The sequence below is a fragment of the Neoarius graeffei genome, chromosome 3 (assembly GCF_027579695.1).
Source record: "Neoarius graeffei isolate fNeoGra1 chromosome 3, fNeoGra1.pri, whole genome shotgun sequence".
In the NCBI taxonomy this organism is placed as follows: Eukaryota; Metazoa; Chordata; class Actinopteri; order Siluriformes; family Ariidae; genus Neoarius; species Neoarius graeffei.
In genome coordinates, this window is record NC_083571.1 from 80,125,109 (window position 1) to 80,150,877 (window position 25,769).

The following is a 25,769-nucleotide window of genomic DNA, read 5'->3' on the forward strand; positions in this document are numbered from 1 at the left end:
GCATCTAATTTCCCAGGAAGATTCCTGTTCCAGACTTTTCTTAGGTTGCACCAAGTTATTCAATTGGTATTTAGACAAAGATTTTAAATGAAACACCAAACAGTGGCATGCATCTGAACAAGAAGGGAAAACAAGCAGGAAAAATGAGAAATAATTATGCTAGGGTTGTCTATGTAGACCTAAGGTAGCAATGGTGTTTGTACTCCTCTAATCATCTCACTGAACGGGTGTCGATGTGTAAAACAGTTTACTAAATCACAACTAAAAAAAAAAATGCTGATCTACAGATGAAGCCAGCATGTCTGGGTTGCACTGGACGTGTTCATACTCTGTCTATAACAGCATGGTAAAAGTCACTGACATCTGACACTATGTATACATACAAGACAAGGAGATACTAAAAATGGCCACTACACAAACTGGCCGAGCTGAAAGCTCAGCTCTCCCATGAGCTTTCGGCTGTCGTGTGTGATTTCATCAGGCAGTTTTGTCTTTCTTCTTGGCTAATCTTTTCCACTTCTGCCTTTTACTTCAACCCCAGGCCTGAAACATGTGACTGATTCATCTGCAGCACTTTTCAACACGCTCGGGAGAAAAAGGATTCCCAGCTGATCAGATACATCCAAGCTGCAGAGACACAAATAGCAACACCAAGGCACCTTCAAAATCTTACATACTGGAAGAAAAGAGAGACTAAGAGGTGGTTTTTTTAACTCCCAGATTTTATTCACAGACTATTGCAATCTGATTCAACATCCGTCATGGACTTCAGGAGGACGCATCAAGCTTTCCGGGAACAGTGGGAGAAGACGGATGACAAAATTTGCAAAAACAGCATGTCTTTAAATCTGCACAATACGCTCAGGCAAGATTTTTTCGCCAGCTACCTTTACCTGCTGGAGCAGATACCTTTGGGTAGGTGGCAAGTGTCTCAGATTAACATTGTAGTACTGAAATTGTTAAAAAGTAGAAATGGTTCTCTCGAACGTCTCAAAATGTCAGAATAAAGGTTGAGGTTGACAAAATCTTTCATGCGAATTTTACAGTTGAAAATCCTTTTTTGAAAACTGTTGGTCATCTTTTTAAGTTTACTAATTGGAAACGACACACAAATATCTACAGTGTCAGGCAAAAGTTTGGACACCCCTATTCATTCATAAGCTTTTTCTGTATTTTGTATTTTCTATAGTGTAGAACAAAACTGAAGATATTGAAACTATGAAATAACACATGGAACAGATATGGAATTATGTGGTAAACAAAAAAGTGTTAAACAAAACAACAAAACATGTTGGATATTTTCGATTCTTCAAAGTAGCCAGCGTTTACCTTGATGACGTTTTGCACACTATTGACATTATCTTAACCAGCTTCATGAGGGAGTCACCTGGAATGCTTTTCGATTAATAGCTGTGCCTCATCCAAAGTTAATTAGTGTGATTTCTTGCCTTCTTGATGCATTTGAGATCAAACAGTAAATAGTAAATAATAAAAATACAGTAAATAGCCCTATTGCACAACTGTAGTAATCTATATTATGTCAAGAACCGATCAACTACAAATAAACAGAAACAACATCCATCATTACTTTAAGACATGAAGTGTCTTTTAATTAATAAAAATAAAGACAAACCATTGAATTAGAAAGTGTGTCCAAACTCTTGACTGGTACTGTATGTTAAGTGATATAAAGTGAGCACATATCTTTGTATAAAAGGGTAAAAAGTATGTAAAACAACAGAAGTAGTCACTCAAGCTCTTTTCTCTGCTGGATCTCACCCCGTGTTACTATTTCTGATCTCCACACCACTTTCCTCACATGCCAGGATCACACTGCATTCATACTACCAATCGTGTGACCTGCTTCTCAAATATCTCCTTAACAACTGACTTGCTCATATAGTTTCTGACTGCAAGGTTCTCACTTCTTGGTAAACAGTCCTTAATGATCCTTCTTCAACACTTACAATCAATTACAATTCAGTTTCTTAAGGTGTTCAATATCTCTGTTCTCCATTCTCTGGTGAGAGGGTGTTGATTAATTTTCTATAACAGTACGGCTCTGACAGTAGTTCCAGGTGAAATGTTTATATTAAAGCTAGACGGCCTTTCGATTTCATAAAATCAGTGAAATTTAGTTCCCTCTGAAATTTGGTCATTGTGATATATGTTTATTTCTGTAATATCTCACAAAATATCAGGCCATTCTGTGGCTGGGAAGTTATTTAATTTGAGGGGATTCCCGAGCAAATAATGTTCATGAAATCGCTCGCTTCATGCAGTCAAGTAGACAGATGAAGTCCGTGTGCACATGTGCAGGTTTACCTTTGACCGTGCACCGACAGTTACATCATTCTGTCGCTAAACAAACACCTGATCACACCAAGGTGCTTGCTGACCGCCGATATTTATTAGTTTGGTCCTGCGTTTCCTTTCCTTCGCAACATAATATCTTTTCTTCTTTTTTTTCCATTACTGTAGTCGGTCTTTCACGTTTCATTCACACACTCATGTCCTCCATTTTTTTCTCTCCTGTTTCAAATTTGTATCCCACAATGCCTTGCATGACCGGGGAAAGCCCACCACGTGATGCATGACGTAGTATCTTGAATTGGGTCATGGTTAAGCAGGAAAAAATAGTGGAGAATTTCGGGCCACATGGCCTTAAATTCACTAATTGTTCTATTTAAAAAAAAAAACTAATGAAATTGGAAGTCTGTGATTTGAATTCAGTAGCTTTTGGTCCACTAAACAAAAATAACTGGGTGTCAGGGAAAATTCTTTTTATGACCTAAACTTGAAAAATCTGAAAGGCAGTATAGCTTTAATGCTGTCTTTTTAATACATTATCGTTTCTATAGTACAAACTTAGATATGGACTTGTATTACTTGTGTTACACATAAACAGATTAAAACTGTTATTTTGCATTTTTGGAAGGAGTCTCGAATGTCAGCGCTTTGTATCAGTCAGATATAAAGATGAGTATTTTAATTTTCTGACAGAGGGAACTCTTTAGGACAGAGAGCTTGTGATTAAAGAGAGGCTGATTAAAAGTGATTAAAGAGAGGCTAATGAACAACTGTTATAACAGTTATTTTAACATAAATGATAACAAGAACTAGCTTGCTTGAGTTCTGCTCCAGAACACGAAACATTACAATACTGTCAATGAATAAAATGCATGTTGTTTTTAATTAATGCAAATTGTGATTGTTGGCAAATCACTGTACCGTAGTATAAAAGAAATAAAACGTTTTATGCATGCTGTTATTGGAAAATAATTCTGGGCTGGTAACAGCATTACATTAACCCATCCTTGATTATTTTTCTATGACAGTACATGTTGCTGTGTTTTATTCTTTACTAATACTTGTTCAGGTTTTCATCATTTTAATACTCGCTCGTTTGGAAAGAACTCCAGAATTATAAGATTACATTTTGTTGAAGGAAATGGTTATGTGGTTGTCCATTATTATATGGACACGATTATAAGATTATAATGGACTCTTATAAGGACTTCAAGATCTGAAAGGCATTGGCCTTGTAACGCTCTTGACAGAATATGGCACTCTAACCTCGACAATAAACTGAAGATAGACCTGTTCGGATCTGTTGTGGAACCCATCCTCCTTCACAGTGCTGAGATATGGACCCAAAGACTCAAAGAACAGCAAAGACTAGATGAGACTTACACCAACCTTCTACGATGTGTGCAAAATATCCACTAGTCCACTCATGCCACCCTGGAGGAGATCTACGGGGACTTACCACCTGTCTCTGTAAGACTTAGACAGAGGAGAGTGCCGTTCTTTGGGCACTATTTCCAAGCCCAAGGAGAAGCGATGTTATCCTGCCTTCTCCTCTGGAGCCCAAGCTATCACTCAGTGAAATCTTGAAAACTCACCTTCCCTGCTACAATCTTGAGGGACACGGGGTTTGGGGTACAATATCTCCGTGTGGCCATGGCACACAGGAGATGTGTGACGCAATGTTGTAATAGAAATCTTGGCCGAGTCTGATGATGATGTGGTTGTAAATGGCTAGGATTATATAATGTCCAAGTCATTCCACTGATGTGTATAAAAAATAATAATAATTCACACTGTCTGCTCAGAATGCACATTCCTCCACATGGCAGAGGCTCCAACTCTCCCACCGTGGGCAGGAGATCTCCTGCTTTAGGGAACATTTAGAAAATCCTCCCGACCTCCCGCTGACAACATAAAAATCTCCCGCCCGCCCTTACTACACATGATTAGTTAAAAAATATATATAACTTGATGATGGCCGTAGCCAGCTCCGAGGCCCCCGCGGTCTGGACCTCGGTCATTTTTAAGAGCTGAAAATACATTTGTAGGCTAAATATTCAACTGGATAAAAAACAATAAAGAACATTAAAACGTCTCCGTAAAAAAGTGCATTGTTAATTATGTTAAACGTTGATTCTGTCTTCTGTGTGTGTTTGGTGCGTGCGGCTCTGAGACCAAGAACACAAAAACAAATGAGCGCACGACTCAGCAGAGGAACGCAGTGCAGGAGACACGGGGTTTCCATGGGAACCATCAGCGCACTTTCATCAAGCTGTTCAATTTACATTTTCAAAGCAGCGCAGTTTTGTCCTCATTGCTTGGGCCAGATCAAATCATTAAACAAGCTTAAATTATTCTTACTCTTGCCACATACCTGATTTTTTGTTTTCAAAACTGATGATATTCAGGGCGGCACGGTGGTGTAGTGGTTAGCGCTGTCACCTCACAGCAAGAAGGTCCGGGTTTGAGCCCCGTGGCCGGCGAGGGCCTTTCTGTGCGGAGTTTGCATGTTCTCCCCGTGTCCGAGTGGGTTTCCTCCGGGTGCTCCGGTTTCCCCCCACAGTCCAAAGACATGCAGGTTAGGTTAACTGGTGACTCTAAATTGACCGTAGGTGTGAATGTGAGTGTGAATGGTTGTCTGTGTCTATGTGTCAGCCCTGTGATGACCTGGCGACTTGTCCAGGGTGTACCCCACCTTTCGCCTGTAGTCAGCTTGTTGCCACCCTCTGGAACCGGATAGAGTGGCTAGAGATAATGATATATAAAACTTGCCTTCACGCCTACGGCGCTCAAACTTGTCTCCCTCCGAGCTACTCGCAAAGAGGGAGAATCTTCCTCTTTGCAATTTCCCAAGTTGGAACCTCTGACATGGTGCTTTGATTATTTGCAATGTATAGAGCCCCATATCTATTATTTATAGGTTTTTTTTTTTTTAAAGATTTTTTGGGGGCTTTTTTCACCTTTTTTATTGGATAGGACAGTGTAGAGACAGGACAGGAAATGAGGGGGAGAGAGAGACGGGGAGGGATCGGGAAATGACCTCGGGTTGGAATCGAACCCGGGTCCCCGGATTTATGGTATGGCGCCTTAGCCACCTGAGCCACGACGCCCCCTTATTTATAGGTTTTTAATGTATTTCAGCTTGAGGTCTCTCCATCAACTGTGAAGATGAGCTCCTAGTTATATTACACCTTGTTGTAATGTGCCTAGAGGCGCTTGATAATATTGTGACCTGATGTTATTTGTATATTTGTCCCTCTACAGTGAAACTATATGCCGTGACCTGTGAGTACATCATGGGAGAGAAGCAGTTCTACTACAGGGCCCAGAATTTTTACAAAGATGTTCCAGCTTCTGAGGAGGGTATGATGGGAGGTTTTATGGAGATCTCCGAGGTGGACCTGGAGGGCTCCAGGCAGTTCCTGAAGAAGTTTGTTGTATGAAATTTTAATCACTCCCTATGGCAATACCTTAAATATATTAATTTACAATAGTCATAGGCACCTTACTGTTTTCATACAAACTTTGTTATTGACTTTTATTTTATGATTTCTACATTATGGAACCAGCACAAAAACACGATGTTTTCAGAACATTAGTTTTCCAGCACAAATTAAATGTCACAGAAAAATGTTTGTATGTCAGGAAAGAAAACAGCATATTACATAACGGACCGCTTTTCAGACAAAAACATGATGAAGGCTGCTGGGTTTTACTGTAAAAATAATAAGGAAGTGTGACAGTCAAAGTGTCCAGAAGAACTGGCTGTCACGAGTGATGAGCTGAGATGAAGTGAGGACCCAAGAGCAGACTCAAAAACAGGCAGTGTAAAGAGAAAACTTCTTTAATGAAGTAGATGGCAGAAAGCCAAAGGTACAGTAGGGCTCAGGCAAAAAAATTGGTAGTCAAAAAAAAAAACAGGCCAGGAGGTCAAAAACACAAAGGAGCAGGTAGACACGATCAGGGACAAAAAACAGGACAGAAAAATCTTCACAAAAACTGATGAACACAGGGACAAGGGAAATCCAGGCAGAGGTAGCAAAATACACAATTCAAAAGAACTGGCAGGCAAAAACGGGGGCAAAAACTGAAGAAGAAGAAGAAGAAACCTTTTGTCACATGCACACTTCAAGCACAGTGAAATTTATCCTCTGCATTTAACCCATCTGAAGCAGTGAACACACGCACACACACTCAGAGCAGTGGGCAGCCACACCAGAGCGCCCGGGGAGCAGTCAGGGGTTAAGTACGTTGCTTAAGGGCACTTCAGCCCAAGGCCGCCCCACGTTAACCTAATTGCATGTCTTTGGACTGTGGGGGAAACTGGAGCACCCGGAGGAAACCCACGCAGACAAGGGGAGAACATGCAAACTCCACACAGAAAGGCCCTCGCCGGCCGCTGGGTTCGAACCCGGAACCTTCTTGCTGTGAGGTGACTGTGCTAACCACTGGACAGAAAAACAAGGACAAATTCAGGCAGGGGGAATCAAGAAGACACAATACTAACGAGCTGTAGCAAGGCGAGGAAAGTCTACAAGAGACAGTCTGGCAAATGGAGTAGCTCCAAACAGTTCTTAAAAATCCCTGGCTGATGGGAGAGGAGTGGTAGCAGGTGTGGGAGTGCTGCTTCAGGAAATGGCCTTCAGCAAGGCAGGACTGAATTCCTGTCCTGGAGCTGGCATGGAAGTCCCACAATCTAAGGCATGGATGGACTGGACCAGACTGTGACACTGGGGCTGGTTCTGTAAGGGTAGTATCTCACTGGGCTGCAACAGCCTGCGACTAGTTGGAGACACAACAATTGCGATGAAATATGCAAATTTTCACTTGGAATCACACTGAATTGATATTCGCATATTTTACCACAATTGTTGTGTCTCCAACTCGTCGCAGCCCAGTGAGATACACTCGCACTTCCTGTCTCACAGAAACTGACTTGAGAAGGGTTCGTGACAGCTTTGCGACACCAGCGACGCGTTTGCGGCTATTTTGAGAGAATTTTTTTCGCACAAATTTTTTGAACATGTTCAAAATTTCAGCGACGAAGGAGCGACACTTTGCGACTCATGCGAGGAAATTGAGAAGCCCTGCGAATGTTTCAAGACACTTTTGAAACTCTCTCACAAATGATGTTCACAATTTTTCACAGCCCAGTGAGATACTGGCTTAAGATGCTCAGTAAAACCTACAGCTTATTTCCTTATAAAACTGCACTCATTGTACCTGAGACTGCTATTTTTTTCCAAGCAAAGTGTCGTCTCACACCAAACATTGACTTTTTTTTAATGCATTACTGCTTACTGATCTTTATAGTATTTTTAAATGTAGAAACACTTACTTTCATTATTTCTGAAGGCATATTTGCTCTACAGTGTTTCATTGCATGTGCCTAAGACCTTTGCACAGTACTGTGTCTACAGCAGCTGCGTCTCCATGTAGGTATACATGTACAGTGGATGTAAGAAGTCTATACACCCCTGTTAAAAATTACAGGTATACACCCTTTTATAATAGGGCATGTGACTGTGCACAGAATTAACCAATCACATTCAAACTCATTCAAAAGTAATTATCTGTCAACTATGAAGTGATTCTGAAGTCATGAAATTAAAGAGACCATAAAAGAGGTCATGAACATTCTTTACTTAAGTAGAAGTACAGATACTTGTGTAAAAAAAAAAAGACTCTGGTAAGAGTAGAAGTACTCATTCGACTTCTTTACTCAAGTAAAAGTACAAAAATACAGTCTCTAAAATGTGCTCAAATACAATGTAAAATTATATTATATTTAAATAATATTGGCTGGCTTTTTTTCATGGTCTCGTCTCGTCTTCTTCCGCTTTATCTGGGACCGGGTCGCGGAGGCAGCAGTCTAAGCAGGGAAGCCCAAACTTCCCTTTCCCCAGACACCTCGGCCAGCTCCTCGGGAAGAACACCGAGGCGTTCCCAGGCCAGCCGAGAGACATAGTCCCTCCAGCGTGTCCTGGGTCTTCCCCGGGGCCTCCTCCCGGGGGGACATGCCTGGAACACCTCCCCAGGGAGGCGTCCAGGAGGCATCCGAAAAAGATGCCCGAGCCACCTCAGCTGATTCCTCTCGATGTGGAGGAGCAGCGGCTCTACTCCACCCTGCGAAGGAAACTCATTTCGGCCGCTTGTATCCGCGATCTTGTTCTTTCGGTCATTACCCAAAGCTCATGACCATAGGTGAGAGTCAGAACGTAGATCGACCGGTAAATTGGGAGCTTCGCCTTTTGGCTCAGCTCCTTCTTCACCATGACGGACCGGTAAAGCGACCGCATCACTGCGGAGGCTGCACCGATCCGCCTGTTGATCTCACGCCAATGTCCATCCTTCCCTCACTCGTGAACAAGATCCCGAGATACTTAAACTCCTCCACTTGAGGCAGGACTTCTCCACCAACCTGGAGAGGACAAGCCACCCTTTTCCGGTCGAGAACCATGGCCTCGGACTTGGAGGTGCTGATTCTCATCCCAGCCGCTTCACACTTGACTGCAAACCGCCCCAGTGCATGCTGAAGGTCCTGGTTTGAAGAAGCCAACAGGACAACATCATCCGCAAAAAGCAGAGATGAAATCCTGTGGTTCCCAAACAGGATTCCTTCCGGCCCCTGGCTGCGCCTAGAAATTCTGTCCATAAAAATTATGAACAGAACCGGTGACAAAGGGCAGCCCTGCCGGAGTCCAACATGCACTGGGAACAGGTCTGACTTACTGCCGGCAATGCGAACCAGACTCCTGCTCCGTTCGTACAGGGACCGGACAGCCCTTAGCAAAGAGCCCCGAACCCCATACTCCCGAAGCACCCCCTACAGAATACCACGGGGGACACAGTTGAATGCCTTCTCCAGCTCCACAAAGCACATGTGGACTGGTTGGGCAAACTCCCATGAACCCTCGAGCACCCTATGAAGGGTATAGAGCTGGTCCAGTGTTCCGCGACCAGGACGAAAACCGCATTGTTCCTCCTGGATCCGAGGTTCGACTATTGGTCGAATTCTCCTCTCCAGTACCCTGGAGTAAACCTTCCCTGGGAGGCTGAGAAGTGTGATTCCCCTATAATTGGAGCACACTCTCCGGTCCCCTTTCTTAAAAAGAGGGACCACCACCCCAGTCTGCCACTCCAGAGGCACTGTCCCCGACCGCCACGCGATGTTGCAGAGGCATGTCAACCAAGACAGCCCCACAACATCCAGAGACTTGAGATACTCAGGGCGGATCTCATCCACCCCCGGTGCCTTGCCACCGAGGAGCTTGCAAACCACCTCAGTGACTTCGGCTTGTGTAATGGACGAGTCCACCTCTGAGTCATCAGCCTCAGTCTCCTCAGTGGAAGACATGATGGTGGGATTGAGGAGATCCTCAAAGTATTCCTTCCACCGCCCGACAATGTCCCCAGTCAAGGTCAACAGCTCTCCACCTGCACTGTAAACAGTGTTGGCAGAGTACTGCTTCCCCCTCCTGAGGCGCCGGACGGTTTGCCAGAATTTCTTTGAGGCCGACCGATAGTCCTTCTCCATGGCCTCCCCGAACTCCTCCCAGTTCCTAGTTTTTGCCTCCGCAACTGCCCGAGCTGCAGCACGCCTGGCCTGCCGATACCCGTCAGCTGTCTCAGGAGTCCTGGAGGTCAACATGGCCCAATAGGACTCCTTCTTCAGCTTGACGGCATCCTTTACTTCTGGTGTCCACCACCGGGTTCGGGGATTGCCGCCACGACAGGCACCGGAGACCTTGCGGCCACAGTTCCGAACAGCTGCATCCACAATGGAGGTAGAGAACATGGTCCACTCAGACTCAATGTCCCCCGCCTCCCTTGGAAGCTGGGAAAAGCTCTCCCGGAGGTGGGAGTTAAAGACCTCCCCAACAGAGTGCTCGGCCAGACGTTCCCAGCAGACCCTCACCATACGTTTGGGCCTGCCAGGTCTGTCCAGCTTCCTCCTCCGCCAGCGGATCCAACTCACCACCAGGTGGTGATCAGTTGACAGCTCAGCCCCTCTCTTCACCCGAGTGTCCAAGACATAGGGCCGGAGATCAGATGAAACGACTACAAAGTCTATCATCGACCTCCGACCTAAGGTATCCTGGTGCCACGTGCACTTATGGACACCCCTATGCTCAAACATGGTGTTCGTTATGGACAAACCGTGACTAGCACAGAAGTCCAATAACAAAACACCACTCGGGTTCAGATCGGGGAGGCCGTTCCTCCCAACCACGCCCCTCCAGGTGTCACTGTCGTCGCCCACGTGAGCATTGAAGTCCCCCAGTAGCACAATGGAGTCCCCAGTCTGAGCACCCCTCAGTACCTCTCCCAGGGACTCCAAGAAGGCCGGATACTCTATACTGCTATTTGGGCCATAGGCACAAACAACAGCAAGAGCCCTCTCCCCAATCCGAAGGCGCAGAGAGGCGACCCTCTCATTCACTGGGGTAAACTCCAACACATGGCGGCTGAGCTGGGGAGCTATAAGCAAGCCCACACCAGCTCGCTGCCGCTCACCACGGGCGACTCCAGAGAAGTGGAGAGTCCAGCCCCTCTCGAGGAGCTGGGTTCCAGAGCCCAAGCTGTGTGCGGAGGTGAGCCCAACTATCTCTAGCCGGTACCTCTCAACCTCCCGCACAAGCTCAAGCTCTTTCCCCCCCAGCAAAGTGACATTCCATGTCCCAACAGCCAGCCGCTGTGTCCGGGGATCAGGTCGTCAAGGCCCCTGCCTTCGACTGCCACCCAATCCACACTGCACCAGTCCCCTACTGCTACCTCTGTGGGTGGTGAACCCACAGGAGGTCGGGCCCACGTCACCTCTTCGGGCTGAGCCCGGCCGGGCCCCATGGGCAAAGGCCCGGCCACCAAGCGCTCACATACGAGCCCCAACCCCAGGCCTGGCTCCAGGGTGGGGACCCGGCTGTGTCATACTGGGCGACGTCACGGTTTTCTGTTTTTTCTCCATAGGGGTTTTGGTGAACTGCTCTTGGTCTGGCCTGTCACCTAGGACCTGTCTGCCTTGGGAAACCCTGACAGGGGCATAATGCCCCAGACAATATAGCTCCTAGGATCATTCAAGCACACAAACCCCTCCACCACAATTAGGTGGCAGTTCTAGGAGGGGTTTTATATCCCATTCAACTAGCATGATCTTGAACGAGTCGAAGATGAGTTCAATATCATGCTAGCTTAATGAAATATATCCGATATACCATGAAAAAAAGCCAGCCAAATTATTATTATTATACATTCCTTTCAGGTGTTCAACACATCTTTCTCTTTCAAAATTCTCTCAAAATCTTCCGTATTTAACGAAGCAAACCTGGCAGCCATGTTTGTTTACAAACTGTCACAATTACTTGCGAGTTCAGAAGTTTTACGTTTCCGATGTGTGACGTCATGTTGTCTTGACAACCATACAATATCATAAACCATATTCAACGCTCATTCTCCATTGGGTAGAGTGACATAATATACATAGGATAAGAGATACGCTAACAATATTGCATGATATCAAACCAAATGAATGAAACCCGCTAGAAGGGAATAGAATACATGTTTTTATTCCCTCAAAAAGTGTCCTCTATGTATAATAATATATTTTATTTTTTTCGCGGTCCAAATCCTGCGCTCTGATTGGCTGGGACCCCGGTTACAGACAGTGTTGCCAGATTGGGCGGTTTTGAATTCTACTTTGCGGGCAAAAAATGGCTTGGGCTGGTTGACAAAAATTGGGCGGGTTTGACGTTAGTTCGGCGGGTTTTTAATCAGATGTTTATAAATATTTCGCACCAACGTTCTGTGTGAGACTGCAGCCAGAGACACTTATATAGCCTTCGAAGAACTTTGATGCAGCACATTCTATGTACAGGTAGTCGTTGACTTACGACCTATGCTACTTACGACCAATCGACTTTACGACCATCTGGTTATGACTGGCAAGTGTTTCCCAGCTGAGCTAGCTGAGCGTACGACAGTTTCCGCCCCAGCTCCAGGCACATGCGCAGTCTCTCTCGCGCTCCCTCGCGCGCTCCGTCATACAGTTTCTGCCCCAGCTCCTGGTTTATGAAACGAGCAAATCCTCCCGCCAGCCCGAGCGCTGCAACAGCTGATGATGATGTAGACTACCCACAGCCAAGCACCAGTGATGCCAGCGGTCACTAAATTTTGTATTTTGCTATGTTTTACATTTGTATTTTGCTATGTTTCAAACTAAAATGTTTTCTATTTTTCACACCTGTATTTCATATTTTTTGTTTTGCACATATTAAACGAATTGTACTGTACGCAGTGTAGTATGCAGTGTTTGACTTAAACCAAATTATGAGCCAAGGTAATGAAATCATAAAATGTTGATAAAATAAGACTTTAAGATGATTACAATATCATTACACATCACAACATACTTACGTTCATTTAACATAGGCCGACTTACGACCAGATCAGTTTACGACCGGTCAGTCGTAACCAAACGCAGTCAACTCGTAAGTCGACGACTACCTGTACTATCTACATCCATTAGTCTACATCCAATCCAATCCATATTAAACTAAGCCGAATGATGTTCTTGAATATGCGAAGGAAAACAGGAAAAACAGCTATCTTTGGTCAACTGAGGCAAGTCATAGACCTAGTTTACCCAGTGCCCCTTAGGTATTTTAAACAACCAAAATCGAGCATTGGCCTAAATTAATCATTAATCTCATTAAGTATTATTTAAACAAAAAAAGTCGATGTAACTGTAAGACAAATATGAATGTGTGTAATGTAGTGCAGAAACTGAACTCATAAACTAGTAAATAAGAATGACGCAATCCATTCTCCATTTTCTCTCCTCATGTTACATTCAGCCATGCATCGTAGCCTCACTTTTTTTTAATTGAAGTATATAAAACAGGTACAATCTAACAAATCCACAAAAATCAGGATAACAGATGAAGAAAATACATGGATGTAGACAAAAATAAATTAAGCAGAATAACTAGGCCTATAAAATTAATAAAACAAACAGGATAAATAAAAAGATAAATAAATCTCATCTCATTATCCCATTATCCATCTCATCGCTTTATCCTGTTCTACAGGGCCGCAGGCAAGCTGGAGCCTATCCCAGCTGACTACGGGCGAAAGGCGGGGTACACCCTGGACAAGTCGCCAGGTCATCACAGGGCTGACACACAGACACAGATAACCATTCACACTCACATTCACACCTACGCTCAATTTAGAGTCACCAGTTAACCTAACCTGCATGTCTTTGGACTGTGGGGGAAACCGGAGCACCCGGAGGAAACCCACGCGGACACGGGGAGAACATGCAAACTCCACACAGAAAGGCCCTCGCCGGCCACGGGGCTCAAACCCGGACCTTCTTGCTGTGAGGCGACAGCGCTAACCACTACACCACCGTGCCGCTCTAGATAAATAAATAAAAGACAAATAAAAAATAAATAACCTCAGCACTGCAGATGTTAGATATGCATCGTAGCCTAACATAGCCTACAGAATATTCTGCGTGTGCGCCACCTACTGGTGCATGTAGGATTCAGAACACAGTAGATGATTGCAAAATTATAATCTGATTCAGCCACACCGAGCCGATTCACCTCCAGCACTGACAGGCTCATGTTGCTATTTAGAAGTTGTTTGCATTGTTGTTCGATTTACAAATAGTATACTGGACTTTAGCTGCATATTTTTACTTTACAAGATAGGCATCAAGTACATTTTACATTTTGGGCGGTTTTAAGTGCATTTTGGCGGATTTTGAACATATTTTGGGCTGGAAAATGTCAGCAGTATCTGGCAACACTGGTTACGGACCTCTGGCGACTCGCTCGTTCACAACAACAACAAACATAGCAGCATTTTTTGTCAACATTTATTGTTTTAATAAGATTTATTTATAAGATTATCAAAAATCTTATAAATTTTTGCCAGCATTTCTCAGGAGAATAGCATTAATTTTACAGCATGGATAGCAATAACGACAGTGTTCACAGTGAAAGCGAGTTTTACTACCTTGAGGAAGAAGAAATAAAAGAAAACATTTCAGGAGAAAGCTAAAAACCTCTAACTGTAGCTTAATCGTAGATTAGCCAATCAGAGCACGCGATTGCTCATAGCCAGTGAATGTGGATAGAATAATTCCCGATATTTCACTCTGATGATGTCACTCCCAGTATTTTCCCATTGTCTAGATGTGCGTTGTCAAAATGCTGAACTGGTTCAAAATTAAAATTCTTTTGATTAACTTCTGTATTTTTTTGTGGATGTGTCCATCTAATATAAAGAACGTTACATGGTGACACCAATATATGAAGTTTATCTTCTTGTGTTGAAAATATTTTTACTCTTTCGCTTCGCTCGCTCATGATTATGTTCACCACTCGAAGATAAACTTCATATCTTCACGCAACCGTGTCATATCCTCTAAATATATTATATATTCAGTGCACACAGAAATAGGCAAACCCCCACATTCTTCAATTAATTATTAAATAATATCATATATAAAATGGTCCAATGCAAATATTTTTAATTGCCAAGTATTTTGTGACAATTAAATAACCCATCCGATTGACTAGCAGCTAGCCAGGTACAGCATGCTAACCACAGAACAGTAACTTATAGCCATCCTTACCTTACTAGGCTCCTTACATGCTTGCTAATAGCTTATTTGCAGAGTTTGAAGAACATAAATCACATACAGCTAAAGCCTTAGGTATTTAAATCAAACAATTTGGTATGTACACCAAAAAAAGTTTAAAAGTTCAAAAAAAAACCATTCGCCTCAGTTTGCTGAATTTGAACGCAGCTCATGTTTTGACTCAGATTCAGGGTTGGTGTCGTCACTGTCGTCTTTTCTATGAGTTATTGTTATTGTCATTTCAATAATCCATTAAAACTAAAGTATCGAGCCTGGTTTGAAAATGTAAGGGGTTGAAAGTACAGATCTCATCTCATTATCTCTAGCTGCTTTATCCTGTTCTACAGGGTCGCAGGCAAGCTGGAGCCTATCCCAGCTGACTACGGGCGAAAGGCGGGGTACACCCTGGACAAGTCGCCAGGTCATCACAGGGCTGAAAGTACAGATATTTGTGTTAAATGTAGGGAATAAAAGTAAAAAGTTGTCAGAAAAATTAAGTACAGATGCTTCATAACTAATTACTTCCAACCTCTGTGATTAACCCCATATAATGATCAGCTGTTTCTGTCGGATTTTCTTGACATCTTCTTGGTTTCATCCAACTGCTGAAGATGTGGTCCATAAAGAGCTTACAAAGCATGTACAGAATCTCGTTGTTGAAAGGTATCAATCAGGAAAGGGGTATAAAAAAATGTACAAAACATTAGATGTAACTAAAAACAGGACATCCCACCAAATAAAAGGACAAGAAGAAGACTTATCAGAGAGACTGCCAAGAGACCTATAGCAATGTCGTATACTGAATATGCACTGACCAACCACTTGAAGAGGAACATGTGTAAGTCTGCTCATTCATATAATATTAGCCAATCAACCAATCATGCGGCAATAACGCAATCACCAAAACTAAACATTTGAAAACGTGAAAAAGACCAGGTGATGTTTACCATCCTTGGCTGATGGGATTGGAACCAGATGTGATCTGCTGTTGTAACAGACCTGCCTCAAGGCTAGACATGTTTTGTGCTCTGAGATGCTTTTCTGATCATCATGGTTGTAAAGAGTGGTTATTTCTCTTATCAATTTTTTTTCCCTGCCACTAAAACCGCCGATCACCATAAATCTTTTTTTGTTTTTCACACATTCTGTTGGATTGTTGTGTGTGAAAATCCCAGGAGATTAGCAGTTTAAAATATTGAAACCAACCCATCTGGAACAAACAACCATGCCATAGTCACTGAAATTACATTTTTACCCATTCGGATGTCTGATGTGAACATTCACTGACCTGAATCTGCACAATATTAGGGCCCGGTCCTACAACACCTATAACTATAACTACAACTATGACTATACTTATGCTTGAATTTAATTCCAGTCTGGAGCAGTCACACCACAATTATAATCCCGACTATAATATCGCTTGGTCCTGCCACTCAGGTAAATAATGCATGCAACTTAGGAATAGTCATGGAAGTTTTTTCCAAGTAGTAGCACATTATTCTGGGTCATACTGTACAGCTTGGACTTCAAAACAACCCATGCACACACACTGGTGGTTGACAAAATACGGTCATGAATTACGGAAATATAATAACAAATGATACAAAATATGGAGTGGTTACGAATTTTAATACGGCTGCCTCACGGATGCTAATAATTTACGGATTGGTCATGGATGTTTCAGTAGATTACAGATTGGTTACTGATTTCATATGGATGATTCATCATGGATAAAAAAATTAAGAAGTTGAAAACAATTAAATGTTTGGCTTGCTGAAGTTCATAATTAAAATATCTTACCTGCATTGAAATGTTTACTTTCTTAATTTACTATTGATATTTCACGGAAAATCAAGTATCCATGAATAAAAGATTCGTGCTTTGTATTATATTTTTTTATTTTCTGTGAATCTGTATTCTGTGACTTCATGATGTAACAAGGATGTACAAAGATGTTTGGGAAAAATAGCACATGCTCAGACAACGTAATATGTAAACAATTACCCGATTGGTCAGATGTTTTATTGGATCAGGTCCAGGCCTGGAAAAATCACTCCAGAAGCAATCTCACTGATACAGATAAACCCAGGCCTGGGCTATAGGTATCGCTATTGGTCTGGTGTGAGCACCAACCACATAAACTGTAGGGGACCAATTTATTTATAGTTATCATTATAGTTGTGGTTAGAGTTATTGGTATTGTGGGACCGGGCCATTATGCATTGCTCTGCTGCCACATAATTGGCTGATTGGACACAGATGTTTCTATTAAAGTAGCCAGTGGATGTATGTATCAAGATCAATATAGATGTGATTAATTGCTTTTAATAGTCAAATCAGGATGATTCTAGAGCAGAATTTTATCCATGAAATAGCCCAACTATTAAATTAATCTAACGACGGAATCAATTCCTAGTATGTTAATGGGGAACAGTGATGCTTGAAAGTTTGTGAACCCTTTAGAATTTTCTATATTTCTGCATAAATATGACCTAAAACGTCATCAGATTTTCACACAAGTCCTAAAAGTAGATAAAGAGAACACAGTTAACAAATGAGACAAAAATATTATACTTGGTCATTTATTTATTGAGGAAAATGATCCAATAGTACATATCTGTAAGTGGCAAAAGTATGTGAACCTTTGCTTTCAGTATCTGGTGTGACCCCCTTGTACAGCAATAACTGCAACTAAATGTTTCCGGTAACTGTTGATCAGTCCTGCACACCGGCTTGGAGGAATTTTAGCCCATTCCTCTGTACAGAACAGCTTCAACTCTGGGATGTTGGTGGGTTTCCTCACATGAACTGCTCGCTTCAGGTCCTTCCACAACATTTCAATTAGATTAAGGTCAGGACTTTAACTTGGCCATTCCAAAACATTAACTTTATTCTTCTTTAACCATTCTTTGGTAGAACGACTTGTGTACTTAGGGTCGTTGTCTTGCTGCATAACCCACCTTCTCTTGAGATTCAGTTCATGGACAGATGTCCTGACATTTTCTTTTAGAATTCGCTGGTATAATTCAGAATTCATTGTTCCATCAATGATGGCAAGCTGTCCTGGCCCAGACGCAGCAAAACAGGCCCAAACCATGATACTACCAGCACCATGTTTCACAGATGGGAAAAGGTTCTTATGCTGGAATGCAGTGTTTTCCTTTCTCCAAACACAATGCTTCTCATTTAAACCACAGTTGTATTTTGGTCTCATCCATCCACAAAACATTTTTCCAATAGCCTTCTGGCTTGTCCACCTGATCTTTAGCAAACTGCAGACGAGCAGCAATGTTCTTTTTGAAGAGCAGTGGCTTTCTCCTTGCAACCCTGCCATGCACGCCATTGTTGTTCAGTGTTCTCCTGATGGTGGACTCATGAACAGTAACATTAGCCAATGTGAGAGAGGCCTTCAGTTGCTTAGAAGTTACCCTGGGGTCCTTTGTGACCTTGCCGACTATTACACGCCTTGCTCTTGGAGTGATCTTTGTTGATCGACCACTTCTGGGGAGGGTAACAATGGTCTTGAATTTTCTCCATTTGTACACAATCTGTCTGACTGTGGATTGGTGGAGTCCAAAGAGTCCAAACACTTTAGAGATGGTTTTGTAACCTTTTCCAGCCTGATGAGCATCAACAACGCTTTTTCTGAGGTCCTCAGAAATCTCCTTTGTTCATGCCATGATACACTTCCACAGACATGTGTTGTGAAGATCAGACTTTGATAGATCCCTGTTCTTTAAATACAACCCCGATTTCAAAAAAGTTGGGACAAACGCAGGCAAGCTGGAGCCTATCCCAGCTGACTACGGGCGAAAGGCGGGGTACACCCTGGACAAGTCGCCAGGTCATCACAGACAAAGTACAAATTGTAAATAAAAACGGAATGCAATGATGTGGAAGTTTCAAAATTCCATATTTTATTCAGAATAGAACATAGATGACATATCAAATGTTTAAACTGAGAAAATGTATCATTTAAAGAGAAAAATTAGGTGATTTTAAATTTCATGACACCAACACATCTCAAAAAAGTTGGGACAAGGCCATGTTTACCACTGTGAGACATCCCCTTTTCTCTTTACAATGGTCTGTAAACGTCTGGGGACTGAGGAGACAAGTTGCTCAAGTTTAGGGATAGGAATGTTAACCCATTCTTGTCTAATGTAGGATTCTAGTTGCTCAACTGTCTTAGGTCTTTTTTGTCGTATCTTCCGTTTTATGATGCACCAAATGTTTTCTATGGGTGAAAGATCTGGACTGCAGGCTGGCCAGTTCAGTACCCGGACCCTTCTTCTACGCAGCCATGATGCTGTAATTGATGCAGTATGTGGTTTGGCATTGTCATGTTGGAAAATGCAAGGTCTTCCCTGAAAGGGACGTCATCTGTATGGGAGCATATGTTGCTCTAGAACCTGGATATACCTTTCAGCATTGATGGTGTCTTTCCAGATGTGTAAGCTGCCCATGCCACACGCACTAATGCAACCCCATACCATCAGAGATGCAGGCTTCTGAACTGAGCGCTGATAACAACTTGGGTCATCCTTCTCCTCTTTAGTCCAAATGACACGGCGTCCCTGATTTCCATAAAGAACTTCAAATTTTGATTCGTCTGACCACAGAACAGTTTTCCACTTTGCCAGAGTCCATTTTAAATGAGCCTTAGCCCAGAGAAGACGTCTGCGCTTCTGGATCATGTTTAGATACGGCTTCTTCTTTGAACTATAGAGTTTTAGCTGGCAACGGCGGATGGCACGGTGATTTGGGTTCACAGATAATGTTCTCTGGAAATATTCCTGAGCCCATTTTGTGATTTCCAATACAGAAGCATGCCTGTATGTGATGCAGTGCCGTCTAAGGGCCCGAAGATCACGGGCACCCAGTATGGTTTTCTGGCCTTGACCCTTACGCACAGAGATTCTTCCAGATTCTCTGAATCTTTTGATGATATTATGCACTGTAGATGATGATATGTTCAAACTCTTTGCAGTTTTACACTGTCGAACTCCTTTCTGATATTGCTCCACTATTTGTCGGCGAAGAATTAGGGGGATTGGTGATCCTCTTCCCATCTTTACTTCTGAGAGCCACTGCCACTCCAAGATGCTCTTTTTATACCCAGTCATGTTAATGACCTATTGCCAATTGACCTAATGAGTTGCAATTTGGTCCTCCAGCTGTTCTGTTTTTGTACCTTTAACTTTTCCAGCCTCTTATTGCCCCGTCCCAACTTTTTTGAGATGTGTTGCTGTCATGAAATTTCAAATGAGCCAATATTTGGCATGAAATTTCAAAATGTCTCACTTTCGACATTTGATATGTTTTCTATGTTCTATTGTGAATACAATATCGGTTTTTGAGATTTGTAAATTCTTGCATTCCGTTTTTATTTACAATTTGTACTTTGTCCCAACTTTTTTGGAATCGGGGTTGTAAAACAGGGTTCCCACTCACACCTGATTGTCATCCCATTGATTGAAAACACCTGACTCTAATTTCACCTTCAAATTAACTGCTAATCCTAGAGGTTCACATACTTTTGCAACTCACAGATATGTAATATTGGATCATTTTCCTCAATAAATAAATGACCAAGTATAATATTTTTGTCTCATTTGTTTAACTGGGTTCTCTTTATCTACTTTTAGGACTCGTGTGAAAATCTGATGATGCTTTAGGTCATATTTATGCAGAAATATCGAAAATTCTAAAGGGTTCACAAACTTTCAAGAACCACTGTATAGTTTATGCTGACACAAGACAGCATGTCTATAGAAACATCAAATGGTTGAAGAATAACTCACCTGAGTTGGACCTGTTTATTTTATGTAATCGTGATAGGGACCAGGGCAGACCGGTACCAAGCGGGCACTTGATTGTGGCTGTGGGATTGGCCGGGTGTCGAAAGGGGTTCTGTTTCCTGTATTTGAAACCATGGAGATGCTGGACATGATGGAGGAGTTCATTCTCCATGCCCATGAGTGTTATTTGGGTGACGACGCTGACCGTGTGGAGACCTACTACCTTGACAACCTGCAGGATTTCATCCCTCCGCTCGATAGATACGATGTCATCTGGATGCAGTGGGTAGCTTGTGAGTGAGTGTATATCTACTTACACTGTGCACTTGTATGCGATGCTGCATGGCTTCCTGGATGAATTCTGAATGAAGGTTTGTTGGTGATTCATTCATCATGAATGAGAAAGAGCTTAAAACAGCTGAGAAAAAATTAAACTCGAAGAGCACTTGGTAGAATGCCAAGCCACATATTCATATTTGCATCAAAATCTAATCAACTGTTCCTTGACCCATGGCCCACCTTTGGTCAAAATTTCATCAAAATTAATTCACTACTTTTTGAGTTACGTTGGGAACAGTCAAACAAACAAACAAACAAATGGAGGCGAAAACATAACCTCCTCCAACAAAGTTGGTGGCAGTAACTACTGTTGAATTTAATTACATTTGCATTTGAGTGCAAACGTTTGCATATGACAAAATGAAGGAGAAAAATGTAATGTGCAGCAACAAAACATTTCTTGTGTTTGCTTTGATGTATGCTCTCCAGCTTCCTTTAACCTCTCAAAAATTGCCCCAGGTGTTAATGAGTATGAGAATGTGCTTGTACTGTAGATGCCTTGTGATAGAATGGTGTCACATCCAGTGTGTATTCCCATATCACACCCAACGTTCCTGGGATAGGATCTAGATCTATTGCAACCCTAACCAGGATAAGATGTTTATTGAAGATGAAAGAATGAGTGAATTATCTGTTGTATCTGTGCCAGCTTGCTTGGCAAAGCTTCGTCCACAATGATCATAAAAAGGTGTTTATACTGTATATATCTCCACTGGGCTCAAACCCAGAACCTTCTTACTGTGAGGCAACAGTGCTAACCACTACACCACCATGCTGCACACACACTATATATATATATATATATATATATATATATATATATATATATATATATATATATATATATATATATATATATAGTGTGTTGTTGGTTTGTATTAAGTGGGCCTAATTGATCAATGTTTGAGTAAATGTTTGCATAAGCCTTGTAAAAGTGCATTTTTGAGCTGGATTTACAAAGGGTTCAAAAATGCTGATTTTCTTCTTACTCACATACTAGCAGAGGTGGAAAAACTGGATTGACAAAGTAAAAGTCCTGCTTAGGTTTTCCTTCTGCCTGTGCTCTCAACACAGGTGATTTCACCAATTAGCTCATCAACCTGGCTTAGGGGATGTGGTAATTAGGATCAGCTGGTTCATTGAATTGGCTGGAGCAAAAACGTGGCAGGGTTTTTACTTTCTGCACCCGGGTTTTTCCACCTCTGCATACGAGTGCATCTCAAAAAATTAGAATACCATGAAAAAGTTCCTTTTTCATGATTTAATTCAAAAAGGTAAACTTTCATATATTCTATATTCATTACATGTAAAGTGAAATATTTAAAGCCTTTTTTGTTTTAATTTTGATTATTATGGCTTATAGCTCATGAAAATCAGAAATCCAGTTTCTCAAATTATTAGAATATTCCCTAAGATCAATCAAAAAAAGGATTTACAATACAGAAATGTCCAACTTCTGAAAAGTATATTCATTTATACACTCAATACTTGGTTGGGGCTCCTTTACCATGAATTACTGTATCAATGTGGTGTGGCATGGAGGTGATCAGCCTGTGGCACTGCTGAGGTGTTACTGAAGCCCAGGTTGCTTTGATAGTGGCCTTCAGTGTATCTTTTGATCAGCGTATTTTTGGGTCGGGTGTTTCTCATCTTCCTCTTGACAATACCCCATAGATTCTCTACAGGGTTCAGGTCAGGCAAGTTGGCTGGCCAGTCAAACACAGTAATATCATTGTCAGCAAACCATTTGGTAGTAGTTTTGGCACTGTGGGTAGGTGCTAAGTCCTGCTGGAAAAGGAAATCAGCATCTCCAAAAAGCTCGTCAGCAGATGGAAGCATGAAGTGCTCTAAAATCTCCTGGTAGATGGCTGTGTTGACTTTGGACTTGATAAAATACAGTGGACCAACACCAGCAGATGACATGGCACCCCAAATCATCACAAACTGTGGAAACTTCACACTGGGCTTCAAACACCTTGGATTCTGCGCCTCTCCACTTTTCCTCCAGACTCTAGAACCGTGATTTCCAAATTAAATGCAAAATGTACTTTCATCTGAAAAGAGGACTTTGGACCACTGAGCAACAGTCCATTTCTTTCTCTCCTTAGCCCAGATAAGACACTTCTGACATTGTCTCTGGCTCAGGAGTAGCTTGATATTAGGAATGCGAAAGTTGTATCCCCTTTCTTGAAGATGTCTGTTCGTGATGGGTCTTGATACACTGACACCAGCCTCAGTCCACTCCTTGTGAAGCTCTCCCAAGTTCTTGAATCAACTTTTCTTGACAATCCTCTCAAGACTGCGGCCATCCCTGTTGCTTGTGCACCTTTTCCAGCCACCCTTTTCAGCAATGACCTTTTGTGGCTTACCCTCCTTGTGGAGGGCATCAGTGATCATCTTCTGGAAAACAGTCAAGTCAGCAGTCTTCCCCTGATTGTGGTTGTGTGTACTGAACTAGACCGAGAGATACACTGTGTTCATACTGTTTTACTCAAACTTGAAATGAAATATTCTAGTATTTTGAGATGTTTTTTTTTATGTTTTTGTACTGTATGCCATACTGATTAAAATTAAAATAGAAAAATGCTTGAAACATTTTAGTTTATGTGTAATGAGTCTATAATATATAACATTTTCACTTTCTTAAATAACTGATGGAAAATATTGAACTTTTTCACAATATTCTAATTTTTTTAGATGCACTAGTATACTGTATGTTGATCACCTGTAAAGTGCAAAGCGCATTCCTATCACAGCTCATTTGCACGTAGTGATGCCCACAAAACTCCATAAAAGGTCAAGTGCACAGACCTCTGGGAGCATGAAATGAACAATCAGGGTAAAAGCTGAGAGGCAGAAATGGAAGTTACTTTTACTCATTTCTATGATATTTAAAATATGTACAACACCAAATCAGAAAAGTTGGGACAGTATGTTAAAACTGAAATTAAAACTGAAAACAATGTGTAAATAATCTTTGACTTATATTGCATTCAAAACAATACAAGAGCACATTATTTGATGTTTTAACTCATGAATGATATTGTTTTTTTATCAAAATAAACACATTTCAATTCTGATTCTTGCAACACATTTAAAAAAAAGTTGGCACAGTAAAGCATTTACCACTTTATAATGTTGCCGTTCCTTCTCACAACACTTAAAAGATGTTTAGGAACTGAAGACACCAAGTGATGAAGTGTTTCAGTTGTTATTTTGTCCCCTTCTTCCTGTAAACAGGTCTTATGCAACAGTATGAAACAGTACGGGGTCGTTGTTGTCATATTTTTCATTTCAAAATTTGTCTATTGTGGACAGAGGGGACAGACACCCTCTTCTTCCGCAGCCATGCCTGTGTAATGTGTGCAGAATGTGGTGTTGCATTGTCTTGTTGAAATCTCCCTGGAAAAGATGTCATCTTGAAGGTAGCATATGTTGTTCCAAAATCTCAATGTACTTTTCTGCATTAATGCTCCATCACAGAAGTGTAAGTTACTTTTACTAAGGGGACTGACACAACCCCATACCATGACAGACCCTGGCTTTTGGACTTGTTGCTGGTAACAGCCTGGATGGTCCTTTTTGTCTTTGGTCCAGAGCACACAGTGTCCATTTCTTCCAAAAAAGACCTGGTATACTGATTCCTCAGACCACAATGCACATTTCCACTGTGTGATGGTCCATCCCAGATGCCTCCGAGCCCAGAAAAATCGATGGCGCTTCTGGACACAGTTAACATAAGGCTTGCTTTTTGCACAGTCAAGTTTTAATTGGTATTTGTCAATCACTACAATACTCCGTATTGTAGTGCTTGACAAAGGTTTGCCAAAGTAATCCCGAGCCCAAGTGGTTATATCAGCTATAGGTGAATGACGGTTCTTGATGCAGTGCTCTGAGGGATCAAAGAACACGGGTGTTCAGCTTTGGCTTGTGCCCTTGCTCCCCTCCAACTTTTTTTTGGAATGTGTTGCAGGCCTGAAATGCAGGAATGGATGTATATTAATAAATGAAATGAAGTTGACCAGACAAAACATGAAATATCTTGGGTTCATCCTGTCTGCAATGAAATTCAAGTCAAAGTCAATTTAGAAATCACTGCTTTCTTTTTTTTAATTTGTATTTTCCTTACTATTGCAACTTTTTCTGATTTGGGGTTATAATAATAATAATAATAATAATAAAGCACTAAATCTTCCATCAGCTGTGAATTAGCATGAGGATGTGATTTTGATAGAGATTCCAAAGCAGTTCTATAAGTTGGAATTTTCTTGTGTAATTCAACACACTGTAAAATTGACAAGCTCATTTGTGATTAATAGATTTCCAAATATACAAATTTATGTTTTTTTGACAATGATGCTGTTCTACTGTTCTTCAAAGCTCTTCATTTACATTATGAACTATGGCCAGGTCACCTGACAGATAAAGATCTGCTTGCGTTCTTGATGAGAGCAAAGGAGAGCCTAAGGCCCAATGGGATCATCATTATAAAGGATAACATGGCACGGCAGGGCTGTCGGCTGGACCCTGTTGACAGCAGCCTCATCCGCCATCTGGACATTATGAAGAGCATTATCCAGAAAGCTGGCCTCACCATCCTGGACATGCAGAAGCAGGAGGGCTTCCCTGACATCATTGTTCCTGTGTGGATGATTGCCATGAAGTGA

General features: G+C 41.9%; 1 protein-coding gene across 1 annotated transcript; it reads left to right on the forward strand.

Moving 5' to 3' along the window:
• Positions 1-731: 731 nt before the first annotated feature.
• On the forward strand, positions 732-25,769 carry ntmt2 (N-terminal Xaa-Pro-Lys N-methyltransferase). The gene is made up of 4 exons (XM_060916046.1): positions 732-915; positions 5,575-5,747; positions 20,804-21,056; positions 25,513-25,769. Exons 1-4 carry the CDS (start codon positions 762-764, stop codon positions 25,767-25,769), a joined length of 837 nt encoding a protein of 278 aa, XP_060772029.1. The 5' UTR covers positions 732-761.